General features: G+C 37.9%; 2 protein-coding genes and 1 pseudogene across 4 annotated transcripts in view; 1 reads left to right on the top strand and 2 right to left on the bottom strand.

Annotated features, from left to right (window-relative positions):
* The window catches only part of LOC145215416 (uncharacterized), a 37,567-nt gene extending 18,828 nt beyond the window's left edge, over positions 1 to 18,739 (bottom strand). For 2 of the 3 annotated variants that reach the window (XM_080084118.1, XM_080084120.1), the window contains exons 1-12: positions 18,580 to 18,739; positions 18,332 to 18,389; positions 17,285 to 17,453; positions 16,453 to 16,594; positions 16,268 to 16,335; positions 15,464 to 15,665; positions 15,235 to 15,395; positions 14,986 to 15,173; positions 14,831 to 14,913; positions 9,570 to 9,618; positions 8,811 to 8,887; positions 8,212 to 8,277 (exon numbers count right to left, since the gene is read on the bottom strand). In XM_080084118.1, coding sequence (XP_079940244.1) covers positions 8,212 to 8,277; positions 8,811 to 8,887; positions 9,570 to 9,618; positions 14,831 to 14,913; positions 14,986 to 15,173; positions 15,235 to 15,395; positions 15,464 to 15,665; positions 16,268 to 16,335; positions 16,453 to 16,594; positions 17,285 to 17,453; positions 18,332 to 18,389; positions 18,580 to 18,639 — 1,323 coding nt within the window. In that variant the 5' untranslated portion in view covers positions 18,640 to 18,739. The remainder of the gene's footprint in view (positions 1 to 8,211; positions 8,278 to 8,810; positions 8,888 to 9,569; positions 9,619 to 14,830; positions 14,914 to 14,985; positions 15,174 to 15,234; positions 15,396 to 15,463; positions 15,666 to 16,267; positions 16,336 to 16,452; positions 16,595 to 17,284; positions 17,454 to 18,331; positions 18,390 to 18,579) is intronic. The other variant, XM_080084119.1, reaches the window with a different exon arrangement.
* On the top strand, positions 266 to 6,872 carry LOC145215417 (uncharacterized). Its single transcript, XM_080084121.1, has 9 exons — positions 266 to 524; positions 1,243 to 1,375; positions 2,472 to 2,656; positions 3,003 to 3,133; positions 3,210 to 4,323; positions 4,599 to 4,764; positions 5,356 to 5,604; positions 5,800 to 5,942; positions 6,003 to 6,872. The coding sequence occupies exons 1-9, from the start codon at positions 405 to 407 to the stop codon at positions 6,582 to 6,584; spliced, it is 2,823 nt and encodes a 940-aa protein (XP_079940247.1). The 5' UTR covers positions 266 to 404; the 3' UTR covers positions 6,585 to 6,872.
* Positions 18,740 to 24,006: 5,267 nt separating the features above from the next.
* Positions 24,007 to 26,619, bottom strand: LOC145214754 (uncharacterized; annotated as a pseudogene).
* Positions 26,620 to 27,588: the final 969 nt, after the last annotated feature.

Genomic DNA, 27,588 nt, shown 5'->3' with positions numbered 1-27,588 from the left:
AAAGCGGTGTCTTTAAGGTCGAGATAGCGCAACCGTCTCCTTCTCTCGCCTATCAAGAGGTATTAGCCTGGAAGTGCGTTTTTCTGCGGTTGCCAGTCGCCTACAGCATTAACCATTTTTAAAAACGTGCGATAAGTGTCAGGCGAAGGAATTAAACGCGCGCTGGGTTTACGCCGTCGACAAACAGTCAGTCAGCGAGCAACAACTTTTCACCAGGTATTATGCAGTGGCGCAATAATAAAGTGGTTTCAGTAGGTTACCAGAAAATCTTTGTCACGTTCTTGTTACATTTCAGATTTAGGCCAGGCAGTTTACGACAAAATTAACAAATGATAACTTAATCAACAACTGCCGGAAACTGCCCAGCAGCTTTTGTTTCAAAAAAAATTCGGACAAACTGAAAAATGATGTTGGAAAATCACTCTCAGCTGTCGTACGTCCAGTACATCAGTATCATGTTTCTATGTCTACTTGGAATCATTCTCAATACGGCGATGTTAATATTATTTTTCACAAAAAAACAGGTTAGTAAAGGTATGTTTTTTGTCATGATTACTTTGTTCACGGCAGAGGTATATGATATGGTGAAAGATGGCGATGTCATGGTGTTGCAGTTTTGGTTTAAAATTACGTGTAAGCTTATCCGCAGATAACATATTAAATGACGTAATACGGCCATAGGTAATACCACGATAGTAAATCTGACTGTTATAGGCACTGGGTTACAAGTTTATCTGTTAGGTTGAAAGTTAAAATTAGGAACTAAATTTAACACAAACAAAAATTGTGTGTTGTACTTTTCAAGTTAAGTAATTAAAGAACGTGCAGTAAGCCATTCTTAACTTGTCGAAACTTTTCCTTTATCTCGTACTCGCAGTCACAGATTTGAAGAGCCATATTTAAGTCGCTGGTTCTTTTGACGGCCGAAATGTCAGTAAAATATGTGGTAGATAAGATTATAGACCTGACGCAGACGAACGAGCAGTTTTGGCAACTAAACAGCTTCGACCCGTCGCTAGTAGCTATAGTTCACACACGAGTACAATGGCCGCTTTGCTGCCACAAAATGTGCTTTAATCCACAAACCAACACACTTTAAAAAGCAACCATTGATGGGGGCACGGACGGGCAATTTTAGACGGAGTGCTTTCGTTCACTGTCACAAGCATTTCTAAACAACGGAAACAAAAGGCATTTGTGGCCGCTCTTAAAGTGACTGTTGGTTGTTTGTTACCTTTGCAGGTCCGGGGTTCGGTCTACACAACTTACATGATACAAATTGCTGTCACCGATCTGTTAGTTTGCATCATATGGTTCATCATGTCACCTATCTTTATCAGCGAAATTCAAGTTATTGACGAATATGCAACAACAGGTATGTATGTGAAATGATTAAAAAAACGCCTCTTAAATAATGTCAGGAATAAAGAAGCAGCATGTGATATTTACAACGCAGTTTGCGGTGCTCGGGTTAGGTTGGGATGAATTTAATGCGTAAACAGTACTTCAGAAAGAGCGGACCTTTCCTCTTGAAGCGGGGCAAGTACTCAGGAGGACCATAATAGATTGTTACGTCATAGAAGAATTTGACCTTCCAGAGAAAAGCTAGCACAGCCAAATAACTTGTTGCTTTGCTTGGGGGATAAATATCGGTCTGGCAACCGTTATCTAATAAGCGCGCTGTTGAAACGCCTCAACGACACTGGACTGGGCGCACTTAACTGCAACGTCGCAAATCTAAACAAACAGTCGAGCCAGATGCTCATCCGTATTCTCCCCCTTTGTGATGCGTGTACATGTAGAAAGTGCGACGACGTGATCGTGCATGACAACATTCACTGATTGATCCCTTTGTAGAAGACCATCAGGCAGGACCACTAATCCTATTCTTTGGCCTTTGAAATTGATACTGCTTGCAAGAGAAATACAAAAGCGAATTTCACAAAATCTCTCATCGGCCAGTTAATTGCTTGTCCTTCGTCGGTGCTGAGGAGCGTGACGTTGGGGTTGGATTAAAAACAACTGCGTCATCAGAAAGTTACAGTGCGTAAAACCACCAAGAAGCTGCAAATGAGATCATAAATTCCGTCTTAAAAGATTCAATCTGTTGTTTGAATTTATAAATCAGGGCGGACCAAAGACAGCTTGAGGAAAAATATCATTGTTCGATTCATCAAAATTGACAGCAAACGCTTCCGCCGTGTTTTCAGCTGTTATTCGTTCATTTTCAGTTCGTCGAAAGTCAATGGGGCGTAGAAAGAGAACAGACGGGGGTTTTGAATCTTTGCTGTGCAACGCAAGGCATTTCGCCACCAGCATTGTTTAAGTCAAACCGTTTCGACCATTGACTGTGAATGGACAGTTGACATAAGTTGTCAGTTAACGCATTTTTCTCTCTCAGAGCACATGACAGAAATATGAACTCCATGGGACTCGGTCCTCTATAAAATAACCAAAATGTTTCGTTGTAGATCTACAGGAGTTGAATGCATTGTTTGAGGATGCTACCGGGAAGTCTAATTTCGTCTTTTATCGATTCACCTTCTCGTTTTACTACCTACATTACTATTTCAACATATTTCTGCTAGCCACCATGAGCGTGGAGAGATGCGTTGCCGTTTGGAAATCACTTCGCTGTCAAAGATACCAGTTCAACGTAAGAAAATGTCATTACAAAAAGTATTTTAAATGTTAAACGAAGTTTTGCAAGCTCATGATTGGTAAATTTTAACTCCATGCGCTACTTATTTTGTTTGTTCGCCATTTGTGGATCAAAGGCTGCAAACATCGATAAAACTTGACGGACAAACATGCAATGTCAATAACATGACGTTAAATCAATGTTAACTCTCCCAGGCACACAATACATGTCGTATCATTCGTACATTGAGCCAGTAAAATCGATTCTGTATATTTATGAAGGAAAAACAAAAGATAGAGAACAAAGCAGAATAATGTGCAACATATATATATATATATATTTTTTTTTTTCTTTCTTTCAGAGAAAGTTCATCATCGCTATCAGCGTAGTCATGGCCTTGGCAGCACTGGCTTGTGCTTTGCCAAGTTTCCTAGATCAACAACTGATAGTCAACGACCTGAACAGCAACACTACCGAACCCACTAACAGCGAGTATGTTCCTTCAAAATAAATAGCGAAAAACACAATATGTTTTTAAAATGTATGAGCATTTTCTAACTTTTTTCAGTTACCAAGAAAAAGAACGCAACTTCGAATTTTACCAGCGCTGCTTTAAACCATTGGAATATGCAATTGAGCACAATCACAGTTTTGTAATGGACCACGGAGATATATCAGTAGAGCAATGTGTGGATGTGCTGACAAACGACAGCATAAATCATTTAGAAGATCCGGAATTAGGATTTACAGACGATGCAGATTTGTTCTCGGAAAACGGGATGCCACAAAACTTTACACTCGATGGAAGCGTTGACGTTGACGAACTCTTTGGCTTCGGCGATTACGAAGAGGCGTACACGGATTACCCTGTGCGCATTATGGAAGATATTGAATATCCACCTGGAAGTAATATCCAAGTACAAGTGGCAGAAAGATCGCTCTACCATCAGCTGTTGAACTTTGCACTGAGTGCGTTTCCGGTCGAACACGACTTGAAAGCGATGTGCGATCCAGCATTGTCCGAAGAAGCGCGGATCTACCAAATTATCGTCCACCTAGTGATTGGATTCTTCATTCCTTTCACAGCCATTGTGGTGAGCTATGTTTCAATAGCTTATATGATCGGCAAAAGAGCACGTGAGAGGTTGGAGCCTGAAGTAGGAGAAGATGGACATGTGGGACGACGGATGTCGGATTTTCTCAAGCAGTTTGTTACTGGCGGAGGAAGTTTTCGCACAGATGGTGATCGTACACCGCCATACAACTGTGGAAGTTCGCCGCTTTTGCGAAGGAGCTTGCGTCAAAAGCGAAAAAAACTAGACGAAAGTACCAATCTCGCAGCAAGCGATCTCAACAGTGAAGCAAAGTTCGTACCGGACGAACAGGCTAGTCCCTCGCGTGCGTACCTTGCCACTAACACGAATCAATCAGCATCAACAGTGAAAACAAGAATGGGCGGGGAAAGCGGTGTAATTGCCGCGAGCGAACCGTACACGCCCGTCCAACCGAGCGAAACTAAACCACCGACTCTTCGAGCAGCGGCAAAGGTAGTCAACATGCGCAGAACAAGTGGTGGGTCTGCGAGCTCGGCGGAGAGTTTCCAAACCGACCAGACGTCAATACACACAAGCCCAAGTCCCGGTGTGAGATTATCTGCACCGACGTTTATGAATCAAGATAAGGTGCGTCCAAAGCTTCGTTTATCTCAATTTTGGGATTACTTGCCTTGCTTGGGCTTAAGCGCGGAACGAACCGCGAATTAAAGCAGTCTGCACGATATTGACTTTGCCAACAAATGACGCAATTTTATAGCGAAACTATGTTTAATCATGCGCAATATAATTCTATTTAATTAAGCTTTCTAAAAATGCCCCCAAAAAAGTTAAAACGCCCACAGTTTATTCCAATAAGGCCGCACTCTTTTATTCCAATTTTTACGATTCCTGTTAATATTTAGACGTTGGTGAAACGCGCCTGCTCTGCAGAAAGCAGTACAAGTACAGCGACCTCAACCCAGGGAAATTCCCACGCACGTTGGTCAAATGACGTGTTTCGCAGTAATTCATTAGATGAGGAATTAAAGAAGCAACAGACTGATGCAAACAATCAGCAACAAGACACAGGTGGGAGTAGCAAACACGAGTGGGGGACGTGGTTGGGCGTCTTGTTGTTAGACGAATCGCTTTAATCGCCTGGAGCCTGTAAAGCGATTAAGGTCAACTTCCTTCTGCCAATGGCGGCACTGAACGATTCGAAAGTTAGCAAGTGCTTCACTATTATCTCCTAAAAAACGTATACTGCGTTAACCACGAAATTGGAACATTGTTGTATAAGAATTTAAGATGCACAAGTTGCCCGATCAAACATCAAAACACGTCTGTATGTTATGTGGCTTTCAGTTTATACCCCAGTGAGGTTTGGTGGCTTCAAATTAAAAACAACTGGACGTAGCACAATAGTGTACGCTTGAAAGCAGAAAATCTTTACCTTAATGTTTCTCAACCTGTTTATGTTACAATTGTTTTTGTCTTAGAGTAACTGTTTGAAGACCCAATAAAAATGTGAAGTGATAAAACCGTTATGAAGATGAAAATTATTTTGACAGTAAGGTGGTCAAGGGCTTAACAAAAACTTATTAGGGACTCACTGGAGTCTTACATTTATTGGATAGTGTAGCTACAAAAATATTAGCATCAAGCATTATTTTTATCCAGGATTAGAATCGCCAACTGATGGCCACGACAACGACTCAACATCTTCAAAACGCAGCTCCGGCACGCCCACTCGTGTTCACAAATACAGCGTCAGTGATTCTACACAGGATGTATGGCAGGGAAGCCACACACGACTTTACACGCAAAAATCAGAGAACACCAAACCGCGACCTTTCAACCGACAAATTTCAACCACTTCGAACTACTACAGAAGTCGAGCTTACTCCGCACAATCCCGTGGAAGTTCAGGTAAGACCTAACACTGACTGTTGCGCAGTGCTTCATGAATAACATTTAGTTACCAGGTAGCGAATAGGGCAAAGCAATAGTATTGTGCAACAAAAAAAGTAACACAGTCATTAAAATACGACTACTATTTGAGTCCAAAAAGTTTGAAAACACTAAGTTGTTTACTGTGGTTTGAAGTTAAACTTTGCATTGCAGGAAATGGTACTATACGAAAGACGATAGTGCACAAAAATGCCGAGCGTCACATGCGTGTGTCTCGCACAGTCCTTACTTATGTTCTTGTGTTTGCGATTTGTTGGCTTCCACAGAGGATTGTACACACCTTATTCATCACAGAGGTTGGTATCAAATATTTTGACATGCAATATTTGCAGCAAGTAACTACAATTAATTTTTAGAATTTGGTCGGAAAAAGCGGTTACTTCTGCCACGCGTTGACAGCGTCGACGCGAATTCTCACTTTCTTCAGTGTTTTGCTAAACCCGATCGTATACGCGATCTCACAACGCGAAATTCGCCACTATCTCCGGCAGAAGCTCGCAGGTGTGTTCAAATGTGGGGCATTACAGCGGAGGAAGCACTCGCAGAAAATCACAGAACAAAACGGAGAACAAACTAACGGATTGGTTGGAAACGAGAACCGCGATTTTTCAAGAGTTGCTGAACACAACTTGACTAGCGACGACATTTCAAGGCGAGAACGCCACATACGGAACCGTGAACTTTGGTCGAGGATGGTAAATCGGTTGGGGAGGAAAAGTATGCGGACGTCCCTCACTGCCAGCACCATGCACGGTGGAGAGGAGAAAAAGAGCGACGGGACAATTGATGAGGAGAAGGAGGAGGAAAAGGGTCAAAGTTCGAAAGATCAAAGTTCGTCAAACTCGTTTAAGTTGGTTTGGGAAGATTGGCAACAGCTGATGGACATTGCTGGAAAGAAACACGGATCAAACCCACCGATCAACGACACAATATTATGAAAGATTCAATATCATTATTTTGAGAAGTTCCTATGTGTTTGTTGCATTCCACAAGGGCACAAAAGTTCAAGGGAGTTCAACCGTAGACAAGCTGAAAATTCTAGAATCTACCTCGGCGTGGAGACGAGGGGACTTACTGATACAATGGAGGACAGCAATCCACACACATAAGACGCTGTACTTGCGTTTGTTTTTGGTTTAAAAACGTGTTATTAACGTTGTGTTGTCGATGTTGTGTTATTTGCGCCTGTAAGACCGAACCGTAAAATAAAATTATTCACTTGAAAACTTTTGTAAGCAGCGAGATTTAAAAGACAACTGTGAAGGTTGCGTCACAAAAACAGTAAATTCAGGTGACAAAACAAGACGAATTTAGGACACCCACTCAAAAATTTGACCAAACTAGCCAATTAAAGCAGAAAACACGGGAACTATTAACATCACCTGCCGACCCCTAATCAACAATCTCTAAACTAGCGTGAACAGTTACTATCTCAATCAAAACGTGTTTGCAATTTTTGATCTAGCAGGGTATGAAGTTGTGATGTCAAACACATCTTCATCACTATGTCTGCCAGCTGTAAAATTTTTATTTAAACACGTCAGTCATTTCGTGCCAATTGGCACGGACAAGCTGCAGTTGTAAAGTCCCATAATGAAAAACTTTCATCAGGTTTAATACACTGGTTTTATAAGTTATTTTGAACTGGCATTTAAAAATATTTATCCATTGTACTGTTTTGTTCCATTTTTTTTAAAAAAAGGGCGTTAGTTAACTAGAAAGGTGACTTTTCAAAACGTTAAGTTAATTCTAAAAACACACTTAGGTGTAATTAACTGATGACAACTTTTTTGCAAACAGGTTTAAGGCATTGTCTAGGCCAGTGATTTTCAACCGGTGTTCCGCGGAACACTAGTGTTCCGTGAAAGATCGTCAGGTGTTCCGTCAGAAATTTGCTGGTTTGAATATAGGATTCTAATGTTCTAGACTTCTATGGTTTGAATGGTGTTTTATGTCAAACACCGGTCGAAAATCACTGGAAATAGGTTTTCTTTTATGAAAATAATTATCCGCCATCTCCGATTGAAATGTTCTGTAGTGATTGGCTTCATTTATTGTTGTGTAATATTAAGACTCGTTGTCTAATAATGAAATAGCTGAATCGCGGGAAAATTGCTGACGGTTGTCGCAATTTAGTTTTGGGTGATCTTTAAAAATAATATAACATTTAAATGCTGTCTCAGTCGACACGAGATTCAACAAATTTTCTGACGTTCAGCATAATTGCTTGCGCGGAAAACGATGAATCACGGAACAGTCAGTGCTAGGCGAATATTGTATTTAGGTAACTAGTTTCAATGATACGATTTCGTTAAACTTCCCCCAACTTCAGAGCGTTTTCTACCGTTTTAGTGATTACGTGATGTACGTTTTTAGCGTTTTCGTGTCACCCTGAGCCTATAGTTGTTTCATTGCATCAAAATTTCGTTTGGTGTTCCCCAAACATATTTTAATGTATAAAGTGTTCCGTGGCTCAAAAAAGGTTGAAAAACACTGGTCTAGGCAACAGACAGAACAAGTTAGATGGGATTGACAAGACTCGCACGCTTTGCAAAAATTGCTTACCTCTGACCGTTCCACTTCTACTTTTTTTCCTTCGACATCTTGATTCAATCTATCTCTGGATTTGCTCTGGTTTAACATAATGGAAATGGATGTTTTATTTCCTATCACTCACATTGCATTTGCAATTAAAAAACAAAATGAATCAGAAATCTACAAAATGGGTCACTTAGTTTCTAGGCAATGTTATACAACTTTTCATGTGAATCGTTCAGTTTGGCATTTGTTTTTTGAAAACAGTAGTTACCCATTTTCTTGCTACAGAAATTTGAGTTGACATATATACCTTTTTGTGTCAACAAACAATAGCATCCACGTTTTCCTGTTTTCGCCATTTTTACAAACAGCATGGTCTTTTTAAGGATTTACCAATATCATGTACTAATATCCTAACAAAGTTTTGCAAACTAAACATAATTTAGGATTTAGTACATAATTTTTCTAAACATAGTTTAGACACTTTACACCAGTAAGCTTTGGTATCTATGTTAATATAAAGCGTTAAATAATGTTTTGTATTGCCTTAAATTAAGTGCAAAATAAAGGTTTTGAAATAACCCAAAATTCTATAACTTTTTGGTTCAGCATTACACCAAATTCACCTGAGTTTTGGTATCTTTTTTCTTTTCTGCTTTTTTCTTGTTTCGTTTTGATCTCAAATATTCACTATCTGATAAACCTTTATTGCAAAAAAATGGTTAGTTTCTATAGGGTGCCAATGGTTTGCCATGAATACGTGCAAAAAATGAGTGCTTTGTCTTAATCTGGTTAACAGTATTTGTGCTTAAGTTTACACACCTCTGTACAACAGATAGAAAAGAACTCTCATTAATATATGGTTATAACCATGGACTGCAACATAGTAGTGTAGGACCACAAAAAAATCAGAGATTCTCAATATCAAGCAATAATTGGTAGTTTCAGGCTGAGTCAGTATGTTAAAACTTTTTTGTGTGACTTAGAATTGTTTGAACTTTATACATTATTTTGATTTGCTTGTAAACAACTATATTTAATATACATTTTTTAGGATAAACTTAAGCAGTTGCACATACAGTAATGTTTGTTGCAGTGTTGCCATATAAGTTACTAGATGTTTGTTTCTTGACATAGCAGAAATGTTAACCAGAGATATTTTTTACTTTTTTCTTGATACCACAGTTAAAGACACAGATAGGTTCAGGCAAAGTTTACTAAATACACCAAGAATTAAAAAGTGTGAGAATTAAATGGGGAATTCTATCCAGTGGGACTTCACTGAAGTTTTACTCAACACTGGTACCAAGTACTTATTATTCTCCAGCTGGGGTCACCCCCTCACTGAAAACTTAAAACTTTGACTTTCACCCAAAGTAACTTACTTCCAATTGAATCTGCATCCGAAAGTAAAGGTGGTGGATCCTCTTGAACCTAAAAGGAATAAACAAAAACTGTTTGTCAACTCTACCCTGTTTTACAATTATCTTACTTAACATATAGAACAATGGTTCTCAACCGAGGCCCTCAGCCCCCAGGGAGGCCATGAGCTGTATTCTGGGGGGGCATGGGCGTAGGGTTACTAGAAACATTCGCCAAGAGACATTGAGTCATTTCCCCCCCTTTCTTTCATAATGCACAGAATTATATGTGTATATGTTCTAAAAATATTGATTTTGGATTTATAACAAGATGAACATTTGTTTTAATTACTGATTTATTAGTCAATTTCCCACATGATTTTTTTGTCTACATTGGGGCCACCGAGTACTGTGGCTTATATCAACGACTTGCTTGAAGCTACAAACCACCAATAAATTTACCGATTCTGGAGCCAAAGTCACAGGTCCTGAAGGTTGCTTGAAGGGAGCCACGACCAATAAAAGGTTAAGAATCACTGGCCTTATTTTTTTGTCTTATTATTTATACCAGTTGTCTGCTTTTTTTAGAAATTAATACCAAACCCAAAAGATCCTGGACTATAAGTTAAGTGATTAATTTTTAGTGATTAAGAGTCTATTGTTGCAGGCGCTATTGTGTTGTCATTGTTCTAGTGTGCCAGTTTTATCGCCTCGCCATTGCAGTGTTAATTGTTTTATCTATAGAAAATGGTCATAGCGAATTAACGCCTTTTCCCCCAATCATTGTAATGCAAGATATATAAGAGCGCCCATCTAACGATTTATTTATAATATAACACAGAGATTATACATAAAGATAACTGCGGGGAAGCACCGGTCTAGTGAATTTGTTGTTGTCGTTGTTTGATTATGTGTGAATAAATGTAAAAGGAAAGGTTTGCTGCCGACCAGAGTACACATGCCTTAGCTGTTAAGGAACTTCCGATAGTCAGTCCCAAACTTTTGCGTACCCGTGACAACGGAACGCGACAATTTTCATATGCATTGCATGAGTATTAGAAGGACAAAAAAATTATAGCCAAGTATAAACAAAAATGGCTTAATGCATTAATCAGCTAGAAAGGTGGCTTTCCTACATATTTCCATTTTATATATTCAATGTCTCATTTACCTATTTACATCATTTGCAATTTATGCGAATTGGTTACATAACTCCATAAAAAGGTAATTAATTTAAATTCCCAAGAACAAACTAGAATAGTGGTTTTCCTATATATTGCCAGTTTATATATACTACATCATATTTAACGATGTATCACATATACCATTTACTATATTTATAATGGATATATATTTCGCACCTACATTTCATTGGGTAACATAATTGTTTCTGCAAGCATAATCTAATGGGTCCCCACACATATGCATATGCGATTTGGTAACAGTAAAAATAGGGCACAATCATTGTTGGATATTTACCAATTTACTATACGCATCATTTGATCTACTCATATGATTGTTTTTGCAAGTAAAAACACATGCGGGTTTGTGCAGATTTATGGTAAACAAACATCCTGGTTATTTTAGATTCTTAAGGAAAAACATAACCAACTTTAGCCTTAACCAAACTTTAAAAGTTTTGTCCGTATTCTTTTTGCATCATTATTGTCGTATAATTACAAAAAACAGTAAATAAGAAACGGAAAACTTGTCGTTCAAGGACAGTTTTATAACACAATTTTCCACAACTGAAAATGTGCTTGATAACTTAATAAAACGACATAGCATAGCTGCAAAAAAACAGCTGATTTCTAATCACCAACACAACTGTTTCGTAAAACATGCGTCCGGACGTCAAGCTGAGCACTCCCGCTGCATTCACCCGCCTTAATCGTAAACAAGTGAATTACTACCTTAAGAGTTGAGACTTCTATCTGACTGACAGTGTACACATATTATGGGCTGTAAAAGAAACTATGTGGCCGATTAAAGCAATTTTTTAAATACTAAACGAATAACCTACTGCAAACAATTGTTTAACATTTCAGCACATTAGGGCTTGTATTTCTGGCCTAAAACTTATCATGTTGGGGTTTAAGGGGTAAAAATTGGTGAATCCAATAAAAAGTTACAAAAATCTTTAGAATAGCTTACATTGCACCAACCAACAAAGCATGAAACCCTCAGATTATGTACTTGGGTCAGTACAGCCAATTTTAATTTTTTTCTTTTTTGGGGCCTGTGGGTGAACCTCTAGGTCAGGGGTTCTTAAACTGGGGGGCGCGAGAGGCTCGCAGGGGGGGGGCGACATTATTTTATTGCAATGCTTTAAACGACGACATTCAAATCTCAAACACGGTGTTTTAACCTTGCTGCCGCTATTTGTCTAATTCTTTGAAAAATAAATACTAGTCAATGCATCAATAAAAAGCAATAAAAATGCCAAGTCGTTCTGTTATTAATTGAGTCACATTGGCAATTGTGATGCAACAATTGTCATTGTAAAATAGTAATTGTGCTAGTTGGTTCACTGTTCATTATTCGGTTATGAATTTTGACTGCACTGAGAGTGAGACGGTTTAAGCTTTAAGACAAGATGAGCATTAAAAAGAGAAAGTACATGGAGGAGTATTTGCAGTTTGGTTTTACTCAAGCTACAGTAAATGGCCAAGTTGTGCCACAGTGTGTAATATGTTTTGAAAATTTGAGCAATGATGCACTGCGGCCAAGTCGTTTGAAACGCCATCTTAAAACAAAGCACTTTGGACTGAAAGACAAACCATTAGCGTATTTTCAAGCCAAAAGGGACTCTTTTAGGAAAATGAGAATTGCAGGAGGGGAGAACTTTCGCCAATCGTCATCTGGTGAAGTAGTAGAAGCGTCGTTTGAAATATCTTACATGATTACCCTGGCAAAGAAACCCCACAATATTGGGGAAACTTTAATTAAACCATGTATGCTAAAGGCAGCCGGTCTTGTGTTAGGGGAGACAAACCGCAAGAAGCTGGCAAAAATTTCTTTATCAGATTCTACAATTAAAGCTCGTATCGATAAAATTGCAGAGGATATTGAAGTTCAAGTTCTTAAGATTCACGCGTCACCATACTTTGCTATTCAATGTGACGAGACCACCGATGTTGCCCAATTGTCTCAGCTAATGGTTTACGTTCGCTATGTCGGAACTACCACGATTGAGGAGGAAATGTTGCTGTGTAAACCGCTAGCAACAACTACTAAAGCAGAAGATGTGTATGAAAAAGTTGCCTCTTACTTTGGTCACAATTCCCTGAAATGGGACAAACTGGTAGGTGTTTGCACTGAAGGTGCGCCTGCAATGCTTGGTTCGCGAAGCGGATTTATTACAAGAATGAAGCGAAACAACCCAAACATTGTTGGCACTCACTGCGTGATCCACCGAGAAGCTTTAGCATCGAAGACTCTACCTGCTGCATTAAACAACAAGTTAGCAACTGTCATAAAGATTGTTAACTTCGTCAAAGCAAGTGCTGTAAACTCGAGATTGTTTACTAAGCTGTGCAATGATTTGGAATCCGATCACAAGGCTCTGCTGTTTCATACTGCCGTTCGTTGGTTATCGAAAGGGAATATGCTAGCTCGTGTTTATGAAATGAGAGGAGAAGTAAAGCTATTTCTCGAAGATCAGGGGAAACAGGATATCTTGGTTTTATTTACTTCAGAGGGGTTTCAATTGTCATTGGCATATCTGGTTGACGTTTTTGAAGCGCTTAATGTGCTCAACCGGACCCTGCAAGGCAAAAACACCACGAGAATAGATCATTTTGATGCCATACGTGCTTTTATAGCGAAGCTAGGGCTGTGGCTTCGTCGAGTTCAGCAGGGAAACGCTGCATCATTCGCAAACTTTGATGCAGCCCTTGAACAAAATAGTGTTTCACTGGAGGGTGAGCTCAAAAAGAAAATTGAAGCACATCTTCAGATTTTGAAAGAGGAATTTGAACGGTACTTTCCGGAACTTACCACCACGGAATTGTCGGATTGGAAGCTGACTCGAAATCCTTTTCGCCTCAGTGAAGACCTTGTATGTGAAAGTTTGCAAGAAGAATTTTTGGGCAAAATATGCGTGCGTTTATAACAATGTTGGTAACGTAGTGCTGCGCACCCTCCTTCCGTTTTCAGCAACTTATTTGTGTGAAACTGGTTTTTCTACACTTGTTAGTGTAAAGACAAAGGCTCGAAACAAACTTGACTGTGAAGCTGACCTACGATGTGCTTTGAGTTCAACGAAACCAAGAATTAAACAACTGGTTTCAAAAAAACAACCTCATCCTTCTCATTAATACTTTTAAGTAACCGATGTTGATAATAAACAAAAATGATGCCTTTTTGACTTGAATCTATTCAGAGGGGGCGTGAGATTTAATAAAAAGTTTCAAGGGGGGCGCGACCCAAAAAGTTTAAGAACCCCTGCTCTAGGTTGTTTGGGGTCAAACTTCAGGAGGATCAAATTCAAAACAATAACTAACATCTGTCCAAATTTGAAGAAATTTAAAGCACTCTTTCTTGACCAAACGCATTTAACAAACCAGCGTTAGACAGAAATGAATATTTTGAGGTTTAAGAGGTGAAAATGGTTAAATCTTTTTTAAGGTACAAAATTCTTTGAAATACCTTATATTGCACCAAACAACAAAGCATATAACTCCTAAATGAAGTACTTTAGCAAGTATAGTCGTTTTAAAATTTCACGTTTTGGGGGGCTGTGGGTGAACCGAGGGATCAAACGGGGTCAAAATTCACATGGACCATCTTTAGACCAATATCTATAATGTGCGTAAATTTGAAAAAGTTTGAACCACTCTTTCTTGACCAAAACGTGGGAACAAATCTGCGTTAGACGGAAGAAAAGAAAAAAAATATAGACAAAAACAATATGTGTACACAATTAGTAAAAACAATCAGGCCAAATTTAAGGCTTTGTGTTCTTTCAACATCATTAAATGGTATACAATAAGTAACAAAAACAAGCTAGTTAAAAACCTCAGGCACCAAAACTAAAAATGCACATAATAACTTAATGGTATTGCGATACAAAACAGCTGATTCTTATTACCTAAGAGACAAAAAAATCAGCGTTAAACAGAAAAAAAAATGCCAAAAACACTTAGTGTTTGTTCTTAAAAAACAACTTTATTATCTAAATATCAAATCACACACTTCAAGTTTATTGCTTTAGGATTCAATTTAAAATATTTAAAGTATACAGCAAGTTTTTCCAGCTGCACACATTTTCTTAATAAACCTACAAAAACTGGCTTTCTTCTGGTTTTGCTTTTATATTTTCTTGCTGGCATTGTTCCTTTTTGGGGTTGTTCTGCTTCCAGATCCACTGTGTTATTAAAAATATTTTCATGAATTGTATATTGCATGAATGGATGATCTATTGTACATAAATACTTACGTAAAGTACCAAGTAACTTATCCAATGCCACTTTATCCTTCTTGTCACATATTTTCGATCCTAGTTCCGCTGTTTCAATTGCCCAATCCAACTTTCCTTCCATTCTTAATGCGTCTGCTCGCCTGTGATAAGCTTTTGCCCATTTTGGGGTTAAACAAGTTGCTCTGTAGCCATCAGCTACAGCTAATCTGCACAAAAATACACACAATTTAAAAATACAAAAATAAAGTCAAGTTCACAAAAGCATACTTAAATTTTTCCAGTTTCATCAAAGTTATGCATCGGTTGCAATACAAAACAGAACTAAAAGAAAAATCATTTATCGCTTCAGTGTAAATACTTAAAGCTTTTTCAAGGTTGTTGTTTTTAAAATGTTCATTTCCAAGATCTTTAAACTTCAGCATTTTTCCCTGCAAATCATAAAATCAAAGTCCAACGAAATTCCAACTTTCTGAGGGGGGTGTTCTAAATAACTTACAGTTTCAGCAAGTTGAACAGAAAGTTCCTGCACAACATCACACCCATCAAAAGTTATTTTGTGAACAGTGGCAGCAAACTGTTTTCCGGCTAACAATGCAGCAAAAACTCTACTCTCAAATGAGCTTTGATCATCTTCCGATGTTGTTGAGTCTAACACTTCTGTACCGGAATGTTGTTTTGATATATCCGACATAGAATCACTGAAAAACACACACAAATGATTGTTTGACAAAAAAAGTTTTTCAAACATAGAGGTTGCAAACACATATATACTTAAAAGTCCAAGTCTAACAACCGGATTTAAGTTAGCCTGCAATTTTTTTTAGAACCCACAAAGAAAATATTGAGCCAACAGGAAAAAAATTGTTTAGAAACAGCAAATTAATTGCTTGTGAAACTTTTGAACATTGATTTCAAATTTGGTTTCAGCTAAATAGTTCAGTCCAAAACCAAAATAATTTTGTCCGAAACCAAAATGTTTGTCCAAAACCTTTTATACCATGACATACACTACAAGACTGTGCAAACACTACATGGCAAGACCACAACCCTTCAGTCATAAAACTAGTCAATTACTTCCTTATAGGATTGCATTTAAGACATAAGAGTCACAACATCTTTGCATGTAAATTTAGTAATGCTAAAACTAAATTTTTCATTTTGAGACACTTTAAAACAACTGGGGCATCTTGTTTAGAAGGCATCCAATAAGCACTTGTGTTTCATTTAATCTTTACAGTATTACTTAAGGAATTTATTTGCTCAAGCAATAAATTGTTAAAAAATATATAATGCAACCTACCATAAAAATTTGATTTGTTGTTGCCCCCTGGCAACTGTAATTACTCTTGTCAAGTCAGACGGCTGATACTTCAAAAACAAAAAGGATTGTTTTAAAATTTTATGGAGTAAAAATTAAAACAATAAAAAGAAAAATTAATTCTGATTAAAAAAAAACTCTTGATCTTGTTTATGAATACAATATACCTGGTCAACACTGCACAGAAAGTCAAAAATAGCAATAAGATCATTTCTTTTAGTGGACAGTTTTGCTATGCCAGCATGGGCTTCCATTAGCATTCGACAACAAAAAAGACCTTGTTCATATTGAGCAGGATCATCAATAGCACTGTGAAATACAAACAAAAAAACATTACACAGTAACAGATGTGACAGTGACAAAGTGACAAGAAAAAAAGTGATCAAATTTCAACCACAAAATAAGTCGATCTGACCTTCTTAACTTGATTGTCATTTTATTCCTTTTAACCTCTAAAATGTTAACTTCTTGTTTAGAATTTATTGACATCATTATAGGGGTGAAACCGATATTTTTGTTGTATTACATTGCATACCAAAAACACAGACTGATTTAAATATACTGAAAGCTTTAGTTGAGTATGATTTTTCGCAACTAGAATCATATGCATTGAACACATGTGGTCCAGGATGATTTTTGTATAGTATAGTTTATATACTGCATCTGACCTGGGTTGTAATTTGTGAAGCCTGAACTGGTGATTTTATTGATTTTGAGACAATAAGTGAACCACAATCTATGTAAACTATTATAAATTTGTTGTTTTTGCCTAGAACATACATAATACTTTTAGCAGGTAGTCAAGGGCTCATGATTGCAACTGCGACAACAATTATAGTATGTCACTCCCTGGTTATTTAGGTTTTAAGAATAATGACACTTGTTATTTTAGAATAACCTTGAATTACACAACAGGCATACAGTAGTTAGTCAGTCAAGATGTTGAAGCAATAACTTCTTGTTCACACAACACACGTTTATTTCCATTTCAACACTTACGTTTTTGGCAATCCGATAATGTTCAGGGTTTCGTACCATTCTTTCCACTTCGCTGGAAGATCAGAAGAGGCCAAACAAAGGAATGGAGCCATAAGTTTCACCATAGAAGAATGAAGTGCATTACTTCTGTACTGTTCATCCAATTGCAGCCACATGTTCACTTGCAAAGCTGAAACAAAAAATATATTAATTTTAAATTTATTTACCAATTAAGATACACTAAAACTGTGTTCCCACACTCATAGAAGCTAACATGGTGCAAATTTAATTTTGTAGAATCATTTTTTGGAAAGCCTGTACCTTGCGCTTCATTTTGATGCATATATATATAGTCCCTTGCCTCTGCATGTGTTTATGTCTGCGACACTAATACCAAACAATGTTCTTAGCTGTTTTTAATACTGTTTAATGTGACATTTATAAATCATTTTTTTTTCAAAAAAAAAACATGTCCTATTTATGTGGTGGCGACCAATTTGTGGGATAGTTACTGACAAACTTTGTGAGAGTTGAAATGTTAACTAGATAAACTGAGGTTATTGTTTTTCGCCATTAACATCACGGTTGAATAAAGTGTATGTCTTTGTCTGTACATAACTTAAAGGTAACATAACTCCAGTCAATAAGCATTATCTTTCATTTCAGATAACATCTTGACAAAAAATCCATTGTCAACTTTTCACAAATGATATTTGTTGAACACTTTAAGGTATATGCTCTTACCAAACAAGAAATTACAGTGCACCTGTAAATCAGTCTTTCAATGTAAACGTGATAGTTTTACTATGTTATGTCCATTTCTACATCAGAAAATCCAGAAAAGTGGTTCTAAAACTAGTTAAAGGGCACATCTGGGTTTGAAAAAACACACAATAAGGTCTACCAGTTAAAATCCTGTTTAAATACATAAAAAATAGTTTTCATTCCACTCAATGCCGATACAATAAAATACAACTTATATTTATCCCCTACATTTTTGGAGGTTATTTCAGCCCAAGTTACATACTAAACCAACTTTAAAAAAATGTCAAAAAAATTTGGTTTTACAATGATTTCTGGTTTTCTTGAAGCCCCATGGAAAAACTCCTTTTATTCTCTCAGGTTCCTGAAACAGACAAAAACACAAACATATTACCACTGCAATGTAATAAATGGTTAACACCAAACAAGGACCACCCAGCTGGACTACAGTTTGTTAAAATGGCCTTTGTAAAGGTAAATGCTTTACCCAACATTGTACACATCAATGACAACCAAATTCATTTTGAGTAGTATTTTAGAGTGCATGTTTTTACCTGACTACTCTCTTCATCTGAAGACTCAACCAGCATAGGTGGTGAATCTGATGTCTCCATCAGAATACTTTACTTAAACTCCTTATTAGCAATATAGAGATAAACCACAGCAAAAACTTACGAATAAAAACAACTCCTGGGTAAATAATTAAAAAGGTAAGCACTGCAATTAGTCACATAATAATTCAGTTTTATTTACAAAACTATGCAACAAGCTTGCTTTTTGTCAAAAGTAACACACACAGTGTCACCAATGACATTACCATATGTGTCACACAACGAGGCAAAATACCAAGGGGAATCACCTACTGGTATAAACCGACTTGGTGTCGAAATCAAATGTTTACCCATTGTTTATGACTTTCTTTTGCCTGATAATGGGTAAAGGACAAGCATACTTTCCAATCTTATTCTATAGCCACTCTCTTAATTTTTGATTTTCTGACAAAAATGCAAAAAAAAAGAAAAGAAAGAATTAAAATAATATGCCAAACAAGTCCATTATCATGTCAAGAATAGTCTGTGTTTGCAGTTTTATTAGCCATGATTGTATAAAATTGCCAATTTATTTCAGACCAGTTTTAAAAGCATTCCATCAAAAAAGAATGATCAGTTATCACACATTAGGAAGTGTCTAACCCAGGGGTGGCCAACCTTCTACATACCATTCGCCAACTTTTTAACATACTGTGTTGGATGCGCCATATTTATGTGTTTTTCCCTATACCTGCTGTATTAGTTTGGACACAAAATGGCGTCCATGAGGCTATATCGCGTAACAATGGGTTGGACTACTTGTGTTTTATACATACTTTGACCGGAATGAGCCCCAATTGTAAACTGACAAAAATGTGGTGACTGGTGATTATATTTTTTTTCATATTTTTAACTGCAAGAAGAATAGTGGAAATAAAGATATGTTTGAATAATGTTGTGAATGAATATATATATATATGTATATATATATATATATATAATAATTAATAGGGCTGGCTTACTTTATTTATTTATTAGTTTATTAATTTGATTTTCATGATTATCAAAAGAAGGCAATGCGCCCTTTCTAATCATGCAATGCGCCACGTTTGGCGCATGCGCTTGGCCACCACTGGTCTAACCAAGGCATTAAGGCCACATAAGTTTTGTGTTGATCATGAATTTCCTGTGTGTGTTTTACATTTCTTGTTTATTGTCCCAAGAATAAACATTGGAGCGTATGTGTGCACAAGTTTTTTAGAGTTTTAGACTCGTTTTCACCCCTACGCTGTTTAACTATTTAAGTCCAAATTTAACACTTTTTTTACACTACAAATGCTTTTTTGGGGGGAGGTGAGGGGGGAAAGTCATGCTTTACAGTGTTTGTTTTTAAAACAATTGCCATAAAAAGGGTAAGAACATATATATATAGCTGGAATTGATTGGTGTCATTTATCTTTTCTTCAAGAATTTATATGTTCATGCAGTCCACACAATTATTTGCAAATAATATCATGAGTGATATCAATATATTTATGTTTTTCATTACGCCTATGAACACACCTGTGTATAGTATTCAAAAATAATAAATTTGTTTATCAATATTTTGAAAACATCGACTTCTATAAAATGGACAACAGTGATATTAATATTGAAGTTAATTGTACACTTTTTTAATTTTCAAATCTTTAATGTTCACAATTTTCCAATGTTACTACACCTTGCCTCTGCACTTCAATCACTGAGATGACCAGGCTTTATTTAAACATTAAAATACATCCCATGTAATGGGTTTGCAACCTTGCATTTGTAATCCTAGTTGGTCAGTCAACAAAAAGGGGAACCATATCTAAATATTTAAAAATGAGTGAATTTTACCCAGCTTGCCTTACAAAATCTTTTAAAAAACTTAAATCTTTAAAAAAAAATCACCAATCAACAATGTTTGAAACATTTAGGTCATGTAGTGTAGTAAACATGCATTTTTTAAATTAAAGCTTTTAGGGTTGTGGATAAACTGCGGGTCAAAAAACAACTTTGGACAAGAACCTACCACATTCATACATAAAGTTTAAAGCATTCTGTGTAATGTTTTGTGCTTATGTTTAAAATTTATACATAAAAATCTTTGGGCCACAAATTTACAAAACCCAATGTAAAAACTGTACTTAAAAACCTTCCTTCATTTCATGAACTACATAAAAAATGAGTAAAATTATTGCACTTAATTTCGTTTTTTTTGGTAGGGGGAGGTGCTAATTTATTAAACAGTGTCGGAGGGACATGATCTAAAAAGGGGATGCACTAAAAACGATAAGTTATGTACAATTTCCGAAAGCGCAAAAATGGAAACTTCATAAAATAGGCCTGGCAACAACACATACAATTTGAAACTGTTTTGCCAGTTTTACAGTACTTTGGAGCGTTTTAGGAATGAAAATCAACGCTGTTTTGATGGTAGCCGCACCGACATTTTAACCGTTGCCGCAATTGAAGGGAGTTTCAAACACACGTTATTACTACAACAAATAATAAAGCTTATTATACGTGCACCACACCAAACATATAAAGCATAAGTTTCAGAACCAGATCCTGCATTTGCAACGTAAATCAGTGAAGCATAACAATATGCAAACTTTAAACCAGCGGATTTACTCGAGCATAAACGCGACAAATTATGACGAAGCTACAAGATGCCAGTCTGCCAGATAACCAAGCTATTCGACTGGTATTTAAGATATGTGATTTATCTGCACTCTACTTTGCTACCAATTTAAATTTTTTGTTCGTTTGGTTCATAATTTTGGTGTTATTTCATCCCCGCCCCCGCACACGCAAAGTCATACACCACATTTAAGTTTGTCAATGCAAAAGTTGGTCAAGGGACGTTTGGATCTGCAGCAATCTTAATTTTACTTAATACTGTCTACATATTTCACACAATAAATCTAGTTTCTTTTTGTACTCGTACAATTTCCATTCATACCCTATCTGTAGGACAGGCCAAGCATAGGCTACCCAGTAGATAGCCTATAATCACCCAACCTCAGGGGTGGGCAAACTTTGTTACTGTAGGGCAATGGTTCTCAAACTTATATTGATTGCGTACCACCTGGTGACTTTTTCTATCGCTGTGTACCACCTAAATCTTGTTTACATGGGTATACCAAGAGTTCTTCGTGACTACACTAGCTTATTTATGAAACCAGCGTGTTAGCAATTCCTAAAAAGAACGTCCTGTACATTGGTTCCGTTAAAAACTTGGCTGATCGCTTAGGTTAGTTGAGCAGCAATTCTTGATGTGACCTGAATTAAGTTTAGAAGAAAGCTATTAGCGTACCACAGTTTGAGAACCACTGCTGTAGGGCCAGTGGTGTAATTCAGCCCGTTCGCACCAGTTCTATAGAACCGTCTGAGACGGTCCGTCTCACAAAATTTTAAGGGATCAGAGAAGCGGTTATCATTAGTTACTGTCAATCAGGGGCGGCTCGTGCTAGGGTGCTGCCCAGCTGCAGCACCCCCTAGATATTTTTACTTAATGGTCCTACCACAACAATACAGATAACTTTCATTATACTTATTTTTTATTCTTAAGTATAATTTCCGCCTTAATCGGCATTTTTTCGTTTTTTTTTTTGAAAAAAATATGCCATTAATATGTTATCTATGGTGGAACTGCAGCTCCAGTTTCATGACGAATCGTGACGTTTCATGACGTTTTGCACTTGTGCGCATGCGCACTTGGAAAAGCTACATGCTGGGCGAAATAGGCGACAGGGTGCTGCGGCTCGCGCAGCTCCACCAATCACGCAGCGTGTGAACCGGCCTGTAGTTGTGTTGTCTGTTCCGGGTTTACTGTGCTCCAAAGCCAAACCCGTGTACTGTATTTTTAAGTTCGACAGTGAGTACAGTTACATGATTATTTTTGACGGTTAAGGCCCGTTTACACTATGCTTAGCGGCGCCTAACCTAACCTTACCTTGCGACCCCTTCCGTTTACACTGCGATTATCGGTGCGTACCTAAGTTTACTAAATAGTGTACTAGACGCCTTTTTTATCTTACAGCAACTGTTGATGACCAGAATTTACCACGTAAATTTGTTGTCACCTATTTCAGATCGAAAAATGTTGTATCTATCTAAATTAAATCATATTTTGTTAGTAAACATGATTTTGATTCTTGGTAATTATACAGGATTGTTCTTGATGTTGTTGTATAAATTAGTGGCATGTTTATCTCACTTTCATGTTTCTATAACATGTAGTTCTCTGTACTAGGCTAAATGTATATTTTAAATGCAATTAATTACAATATTTAAACACTATAAAACACAACATGCAATTATAACCATGTAATATTTACTTTAAATGAAGGCAAATAGCGTGCCATCATTTATTTTTGGAAAATGAACCAACTTTTTCCAATCAGAAACTCGTACACATCGATAACACAGACCGCTTGCGCAGGTTCAAGCAGCTTGATACGCAGAAAAACGCTCGGCAGGCGATCACTCGCTCATTTCTACGAGACATGAGCGCCTGAAATCAGTCAAGCGCGAAACCAGGCAGAAAAAATGAAACAAACAAACTTACGCAGGTTTGAGCGAGCGTGCTACGCATAGTGTAAACGGGCCTTTAGTCGTGATTTTTTAAGATGACTGGAAGTGGGCTTCAGTTTTTGCAGTTATCATTGACTTAAAAAGTGTATCTCACACCTTGAAAAAGAAAAAAAGGTCATCTAACACCGTGAAAAGTCACGATTAACCGTTATAATAAAAACCTGAATAAAAAGTTGAAAAAATGGGATAAAACATCTGCTATTCCAAATATGTCATGCAGGAATAAGCAACAACAAGAAATACTCAGTTTTAGTTTTGAATGCTAACAAAGATAAAACAGCTTTGTGACTGTGGAGTTAAATGCCTCACTGAAATTCAGGCAATATTAAATGCAGAACAAACAATTGCAGAAGCAACAGGAATTTTGAAACACCTTACTGATGACAATTTCAAGTTTTGGTTTCTTAAAACACCATGTGGACAGCATTTGCAACCAAGTGCAATCTTGTGTATTGATATAATGGAAATGAACTATTTGTCTAGTCTAGTAGCTGCTAAATTGCTTCACAGGAAATGTTTCTTAAGAATGGACATTCTACAGAGGAGATAGTAGTGACCAGCAAGTATATCCTATTGATAAAATAGTTACTGAAACTTAAAAAAAAGAAAAGCCAGTTAGCCAGCAATTTCTATGAGTCCCTCAAAGGCAAAACGATTCTTTTCAACACTGAAAAGGATGCAAACTTTTCTAGGGAACACCATTATTTCCAAAAAGACTTGCACTTGCAGTGCTAGCACATGACTAAAAAGAAAAAAAGTTTCTTAATTGTCATTTGGAAATCAAGTAAGAAGCTGTCAATTATTTTGCCCAAACTATAACTTTTTGATTCATTTTGGTTGTAAAAAGGAAGCACAATGTTTAATGATATGTTTTAAATTTAAGTGAGAGTGTGTAGCGAGGTGTTTATTCGAGGTACATCGCAATAGAATAACACAATGAGCGAATACGCCGCATAAGACGAGAGTCAGAGAAAGAAGGCAATCTGTCCGGTTCGCTGTAGTATGAAGGCACACGATAACGGTAGTGAGAGAGGCCGCTACATGACCCCTCTCCAGAAGCGGACATAATAAAATTAACACATAAAACGCGACGGAGTGCGAATTTGACGCGTGCGCGTGTGTTGACCCGAAGGTAAAGTTTCTGGCTGATGACCTGGTGGATCCGCCAGGGCAGGAACGGGTTCGGGTGGAGCCGGATCGGGCGGTGCTGAAGTATGCGATTCCTTCTCGGATGGCACCGGTTGTGTCGGCGTTGGTTGGTGCGCGGAATTGGGAGGGCGACCACGGCGTGGGGGTTGGGCCACTTGTACCGGCTGCGTAAGGTCGACATGCGCTGGCTTAAGACGGTCGATGGAAACGAGCTGGTTGCTTTCGCCGATGGCAAGCGTGAAACCCTTGCTGCCTCGATCAATGACGCGAAAAGGGCCATCGTAAGGTGGTGTAAGCGGGGGTCTGTGGCCTTCTTTCCGTACGAAAACGTACGGAGTGGAGGCCAATGCCTCAGGGACCGTTGTGCGGACAGGGAACGTGGCAGAGTAAGGTGTCTTTACTGTTGCTTTAGTTAAATTCGTAGAGCTGCATTTTTAGTGACAGATAAGGCTCAAATTAAGTGTTGTTGTGTCGACTGACCTTCTGCAGGAAAGCAGTGTTTCCAGTAATTGCGGGTAAGTGTTTTATTCTGACTTATGACAAAAAATATATTTGATTCATACTTTTCAGCTGTGCTTGACTGTTGCATCCTTTGATGGACTTGCAACTACAACGTGTGCCGCACTTTTTGACCCGAAGGCAAAATAGTTGGTGAGTGGGTGATTGGCATTTCTTATGCGTTAGCGCAGTTTAATGTGTTTTGTTTACTTGTTTAGAAAACCGTTTCATTCCATGTTCAATTACTGAAGCTGTTTTCGCCATTGCTTACACCGATTGAGTACGACCATTGAATGTTTCGCAATTAATGTGTTTCACTGATGACTTTTACTGTATGTGGTTTACAGAAAAGCCGTTGTTGTCGTATAATAAATGGTAAAATGACCAAATATCTACTTTTTGTTGATGTGAGCCAGTACAGCCATGAAACGTCAATATTTAGGATGATTAATCTACGGTTTATCCTAATTCATGTATGGGTTTCTAGCGATTCGTTCAGGATGTTTAAACCTGGATCATCAATAAAAATCATACTTGAAATTTTCCTTGAAAGTGTTACCTTTCGTGTCATAACACATAGATAAATCCCGGGAGTACGAAAGTAATGCAAGTGTGAAACAAAACAAGTTCGTTGGTATCTCAAGTATGACAAGGGGATAATTTTCCACTTGGGCATTAGCAGCAACGAGGGTTTTGCCGGGAGGATTGGTGCGGCGCTCTAATCCCGTGGGAGGTATGACGCTTATCTCTGCGCCAGTATCAACAAGAAAATTCCGACCTGCTGAGCCATCCCAGACAAAGAAAACGTTGCCAATTGCGCCAATTTGCGCCATCGTGGCAGTTAGGGATGACCGGCTTCCTCGTTTCCCTGCTGTGCGAGTGCACAAGGGTGACGACACTTAATCGCATCTCTGCCAAAACGACGATGATAAAAGCAGAGGGACTTTGTGTCAGGCATCGCCTGTGGTGAAGCCGATCGAGACTTCCTACCTCGTTTTTTATGCTGGTCGGGAGAAAACCCATTGCGCCGAACGTTGGACAGTGCGGGTTCCGTAGGCGTCTGATTACCGGACCATATCGCATCAGCTTTGCGGGCCAAGAGCCGTGATTCGCTAATTTCCTCTCCGCACAGCCGTGTGCGGATATACTCAGGCAATCGCTCCAAAAACAGTTGTTGGAAAACAAAACATTCCTTTGCATCGCCAAGTAATGCAAGCATGTCATCCATTAAAGCGGATGGCATTCTGTCGCCCAAAGGAGGCATGTGAAGAAACCACATGGCCCTCTGCGGGCGCGAAAGACAAAAGGTTTCTGCCAAACGTGCCTTGATAGTCTCGTATTTGTCTGCGACTGGCGGGTTTTCTAGCAGGTCTATAAGACGATTGGCTGTGTCCTGATCCAGCCGAAACGACATAATAGTACTTCGTTAGATCTCCTTTAATGCTTCTTAGAGCGAACTGTGCCTCCGCTTGCTGAAACCAAACTCGTGGCTGAGCTGTCCAAAACGTAGGTAACTTTACTGCTACAGCATTCTCTGAGTTTGTGGCTTCTGTCATAATGCAAAAATAACGTTTTTGCACGCTTGGGGTCACCAAATGTAGCGAGGTGTTTATTCGACGTACATCGTAATAGAATTAGAATAACACAATGAGCGAATACGCCGCATAAGACGAGAGAAAGAAGGCAATCTGTCCGGTTCGCTGTAGTATGAAGGCACACGATAACGGTAGTGAGAGAGGCCGCTAGAAGTGTTGTAAATTTCAAAGCTTGCAGAGTTTTGCACTTCAAAAAAAGGAATCATAAGCTATTTACCACAAAGTAATGCAGCAAGTATAGCAATTAAGAAAGTTAAAAACAATTAATGGTCTGTACACAAAAATTAAGCAAAGATGTTTAAAAAAACAAGTTCTGACACAAATGTAATGTGGTTGTTAAATTTGTCAGTTATGATACAAATAAAAAGCTTTATGGCTCGTTTTTGTGTGTGGCAATAATCTGTGAAGCGACATACAATATGTTAAAAACGCTGACTGTGACAATAAGTTACTAAAATGAAACATGACCATATTAATGACTGAATAGCAATTGTGTTAGTCAGTGATCATTGTTACAACCAGTTTTTCTTAAATGTTGTCCAACTGAAATACTTCGACCTTTTTCGACTCATTTATTACTAACTTGTTTCTATGTATTGTTGTTGTGTTTTACCGTATTTACACCCGCTTCGTTTCGAGTCTGTGTCACGTGTGTTTTTGTGCCACATTATTACTTCATGTTATTGAGTTTGGTCCGTCGCTGTGGAAGTAAACAAAATTCCCTAATGATGCCGTCTGCTGTTTACACTTGTGTACATTATTGCGTAACAAAAATTACGTCACAATGGAGTTGCTAATTAACATTTGCATTACTTGTTTCTACACAAAACAATGGCTAGAAAACTAGAAATGTGGCTTTTCTTTGTATTGCCAGTATTTGTTTAATGAAGGCTAAAATTTGGAGCAGCACCCCCAGAAATTTTAGGCACGAGCCGCCACTGCTGTCAATGGACTTTTTGTAACAGAACCGGCAAAAATATGACTTTTGTGATAGCACCGGCTGATAAAAAAGTTGAAACCCACCACTGTGTAGGTAGGCTAGGGCCAATTATAAATGTCAAAATTGGATCGCGGGCCGCACATGTGCATAACACAAAGTGATTTTGCTTTGTTTCTTACCAAATATGCTTAACTACAAGTATAATTCGCATTTGATTCTAGCCACATTTTG

This window comes from Phallusia mammillata, chromosome 2, assembly GCF_965637545.1.
Source record: "Phallusia mammillata chromosome 2, kaPhaMamm4.hap1.1, whole genome shotgun sequence".
In the NCBI taxonomy this organism is placed as follows: Eukaryota; Metazoa; Chordata; class Ascidiacea; order Phlebobranchia; family Ascidiidae; genus Phallusia; species Phallusia mammillata.
This window is presented reverse-complemented; position numbering and strand designations above follow the sequence as displayed.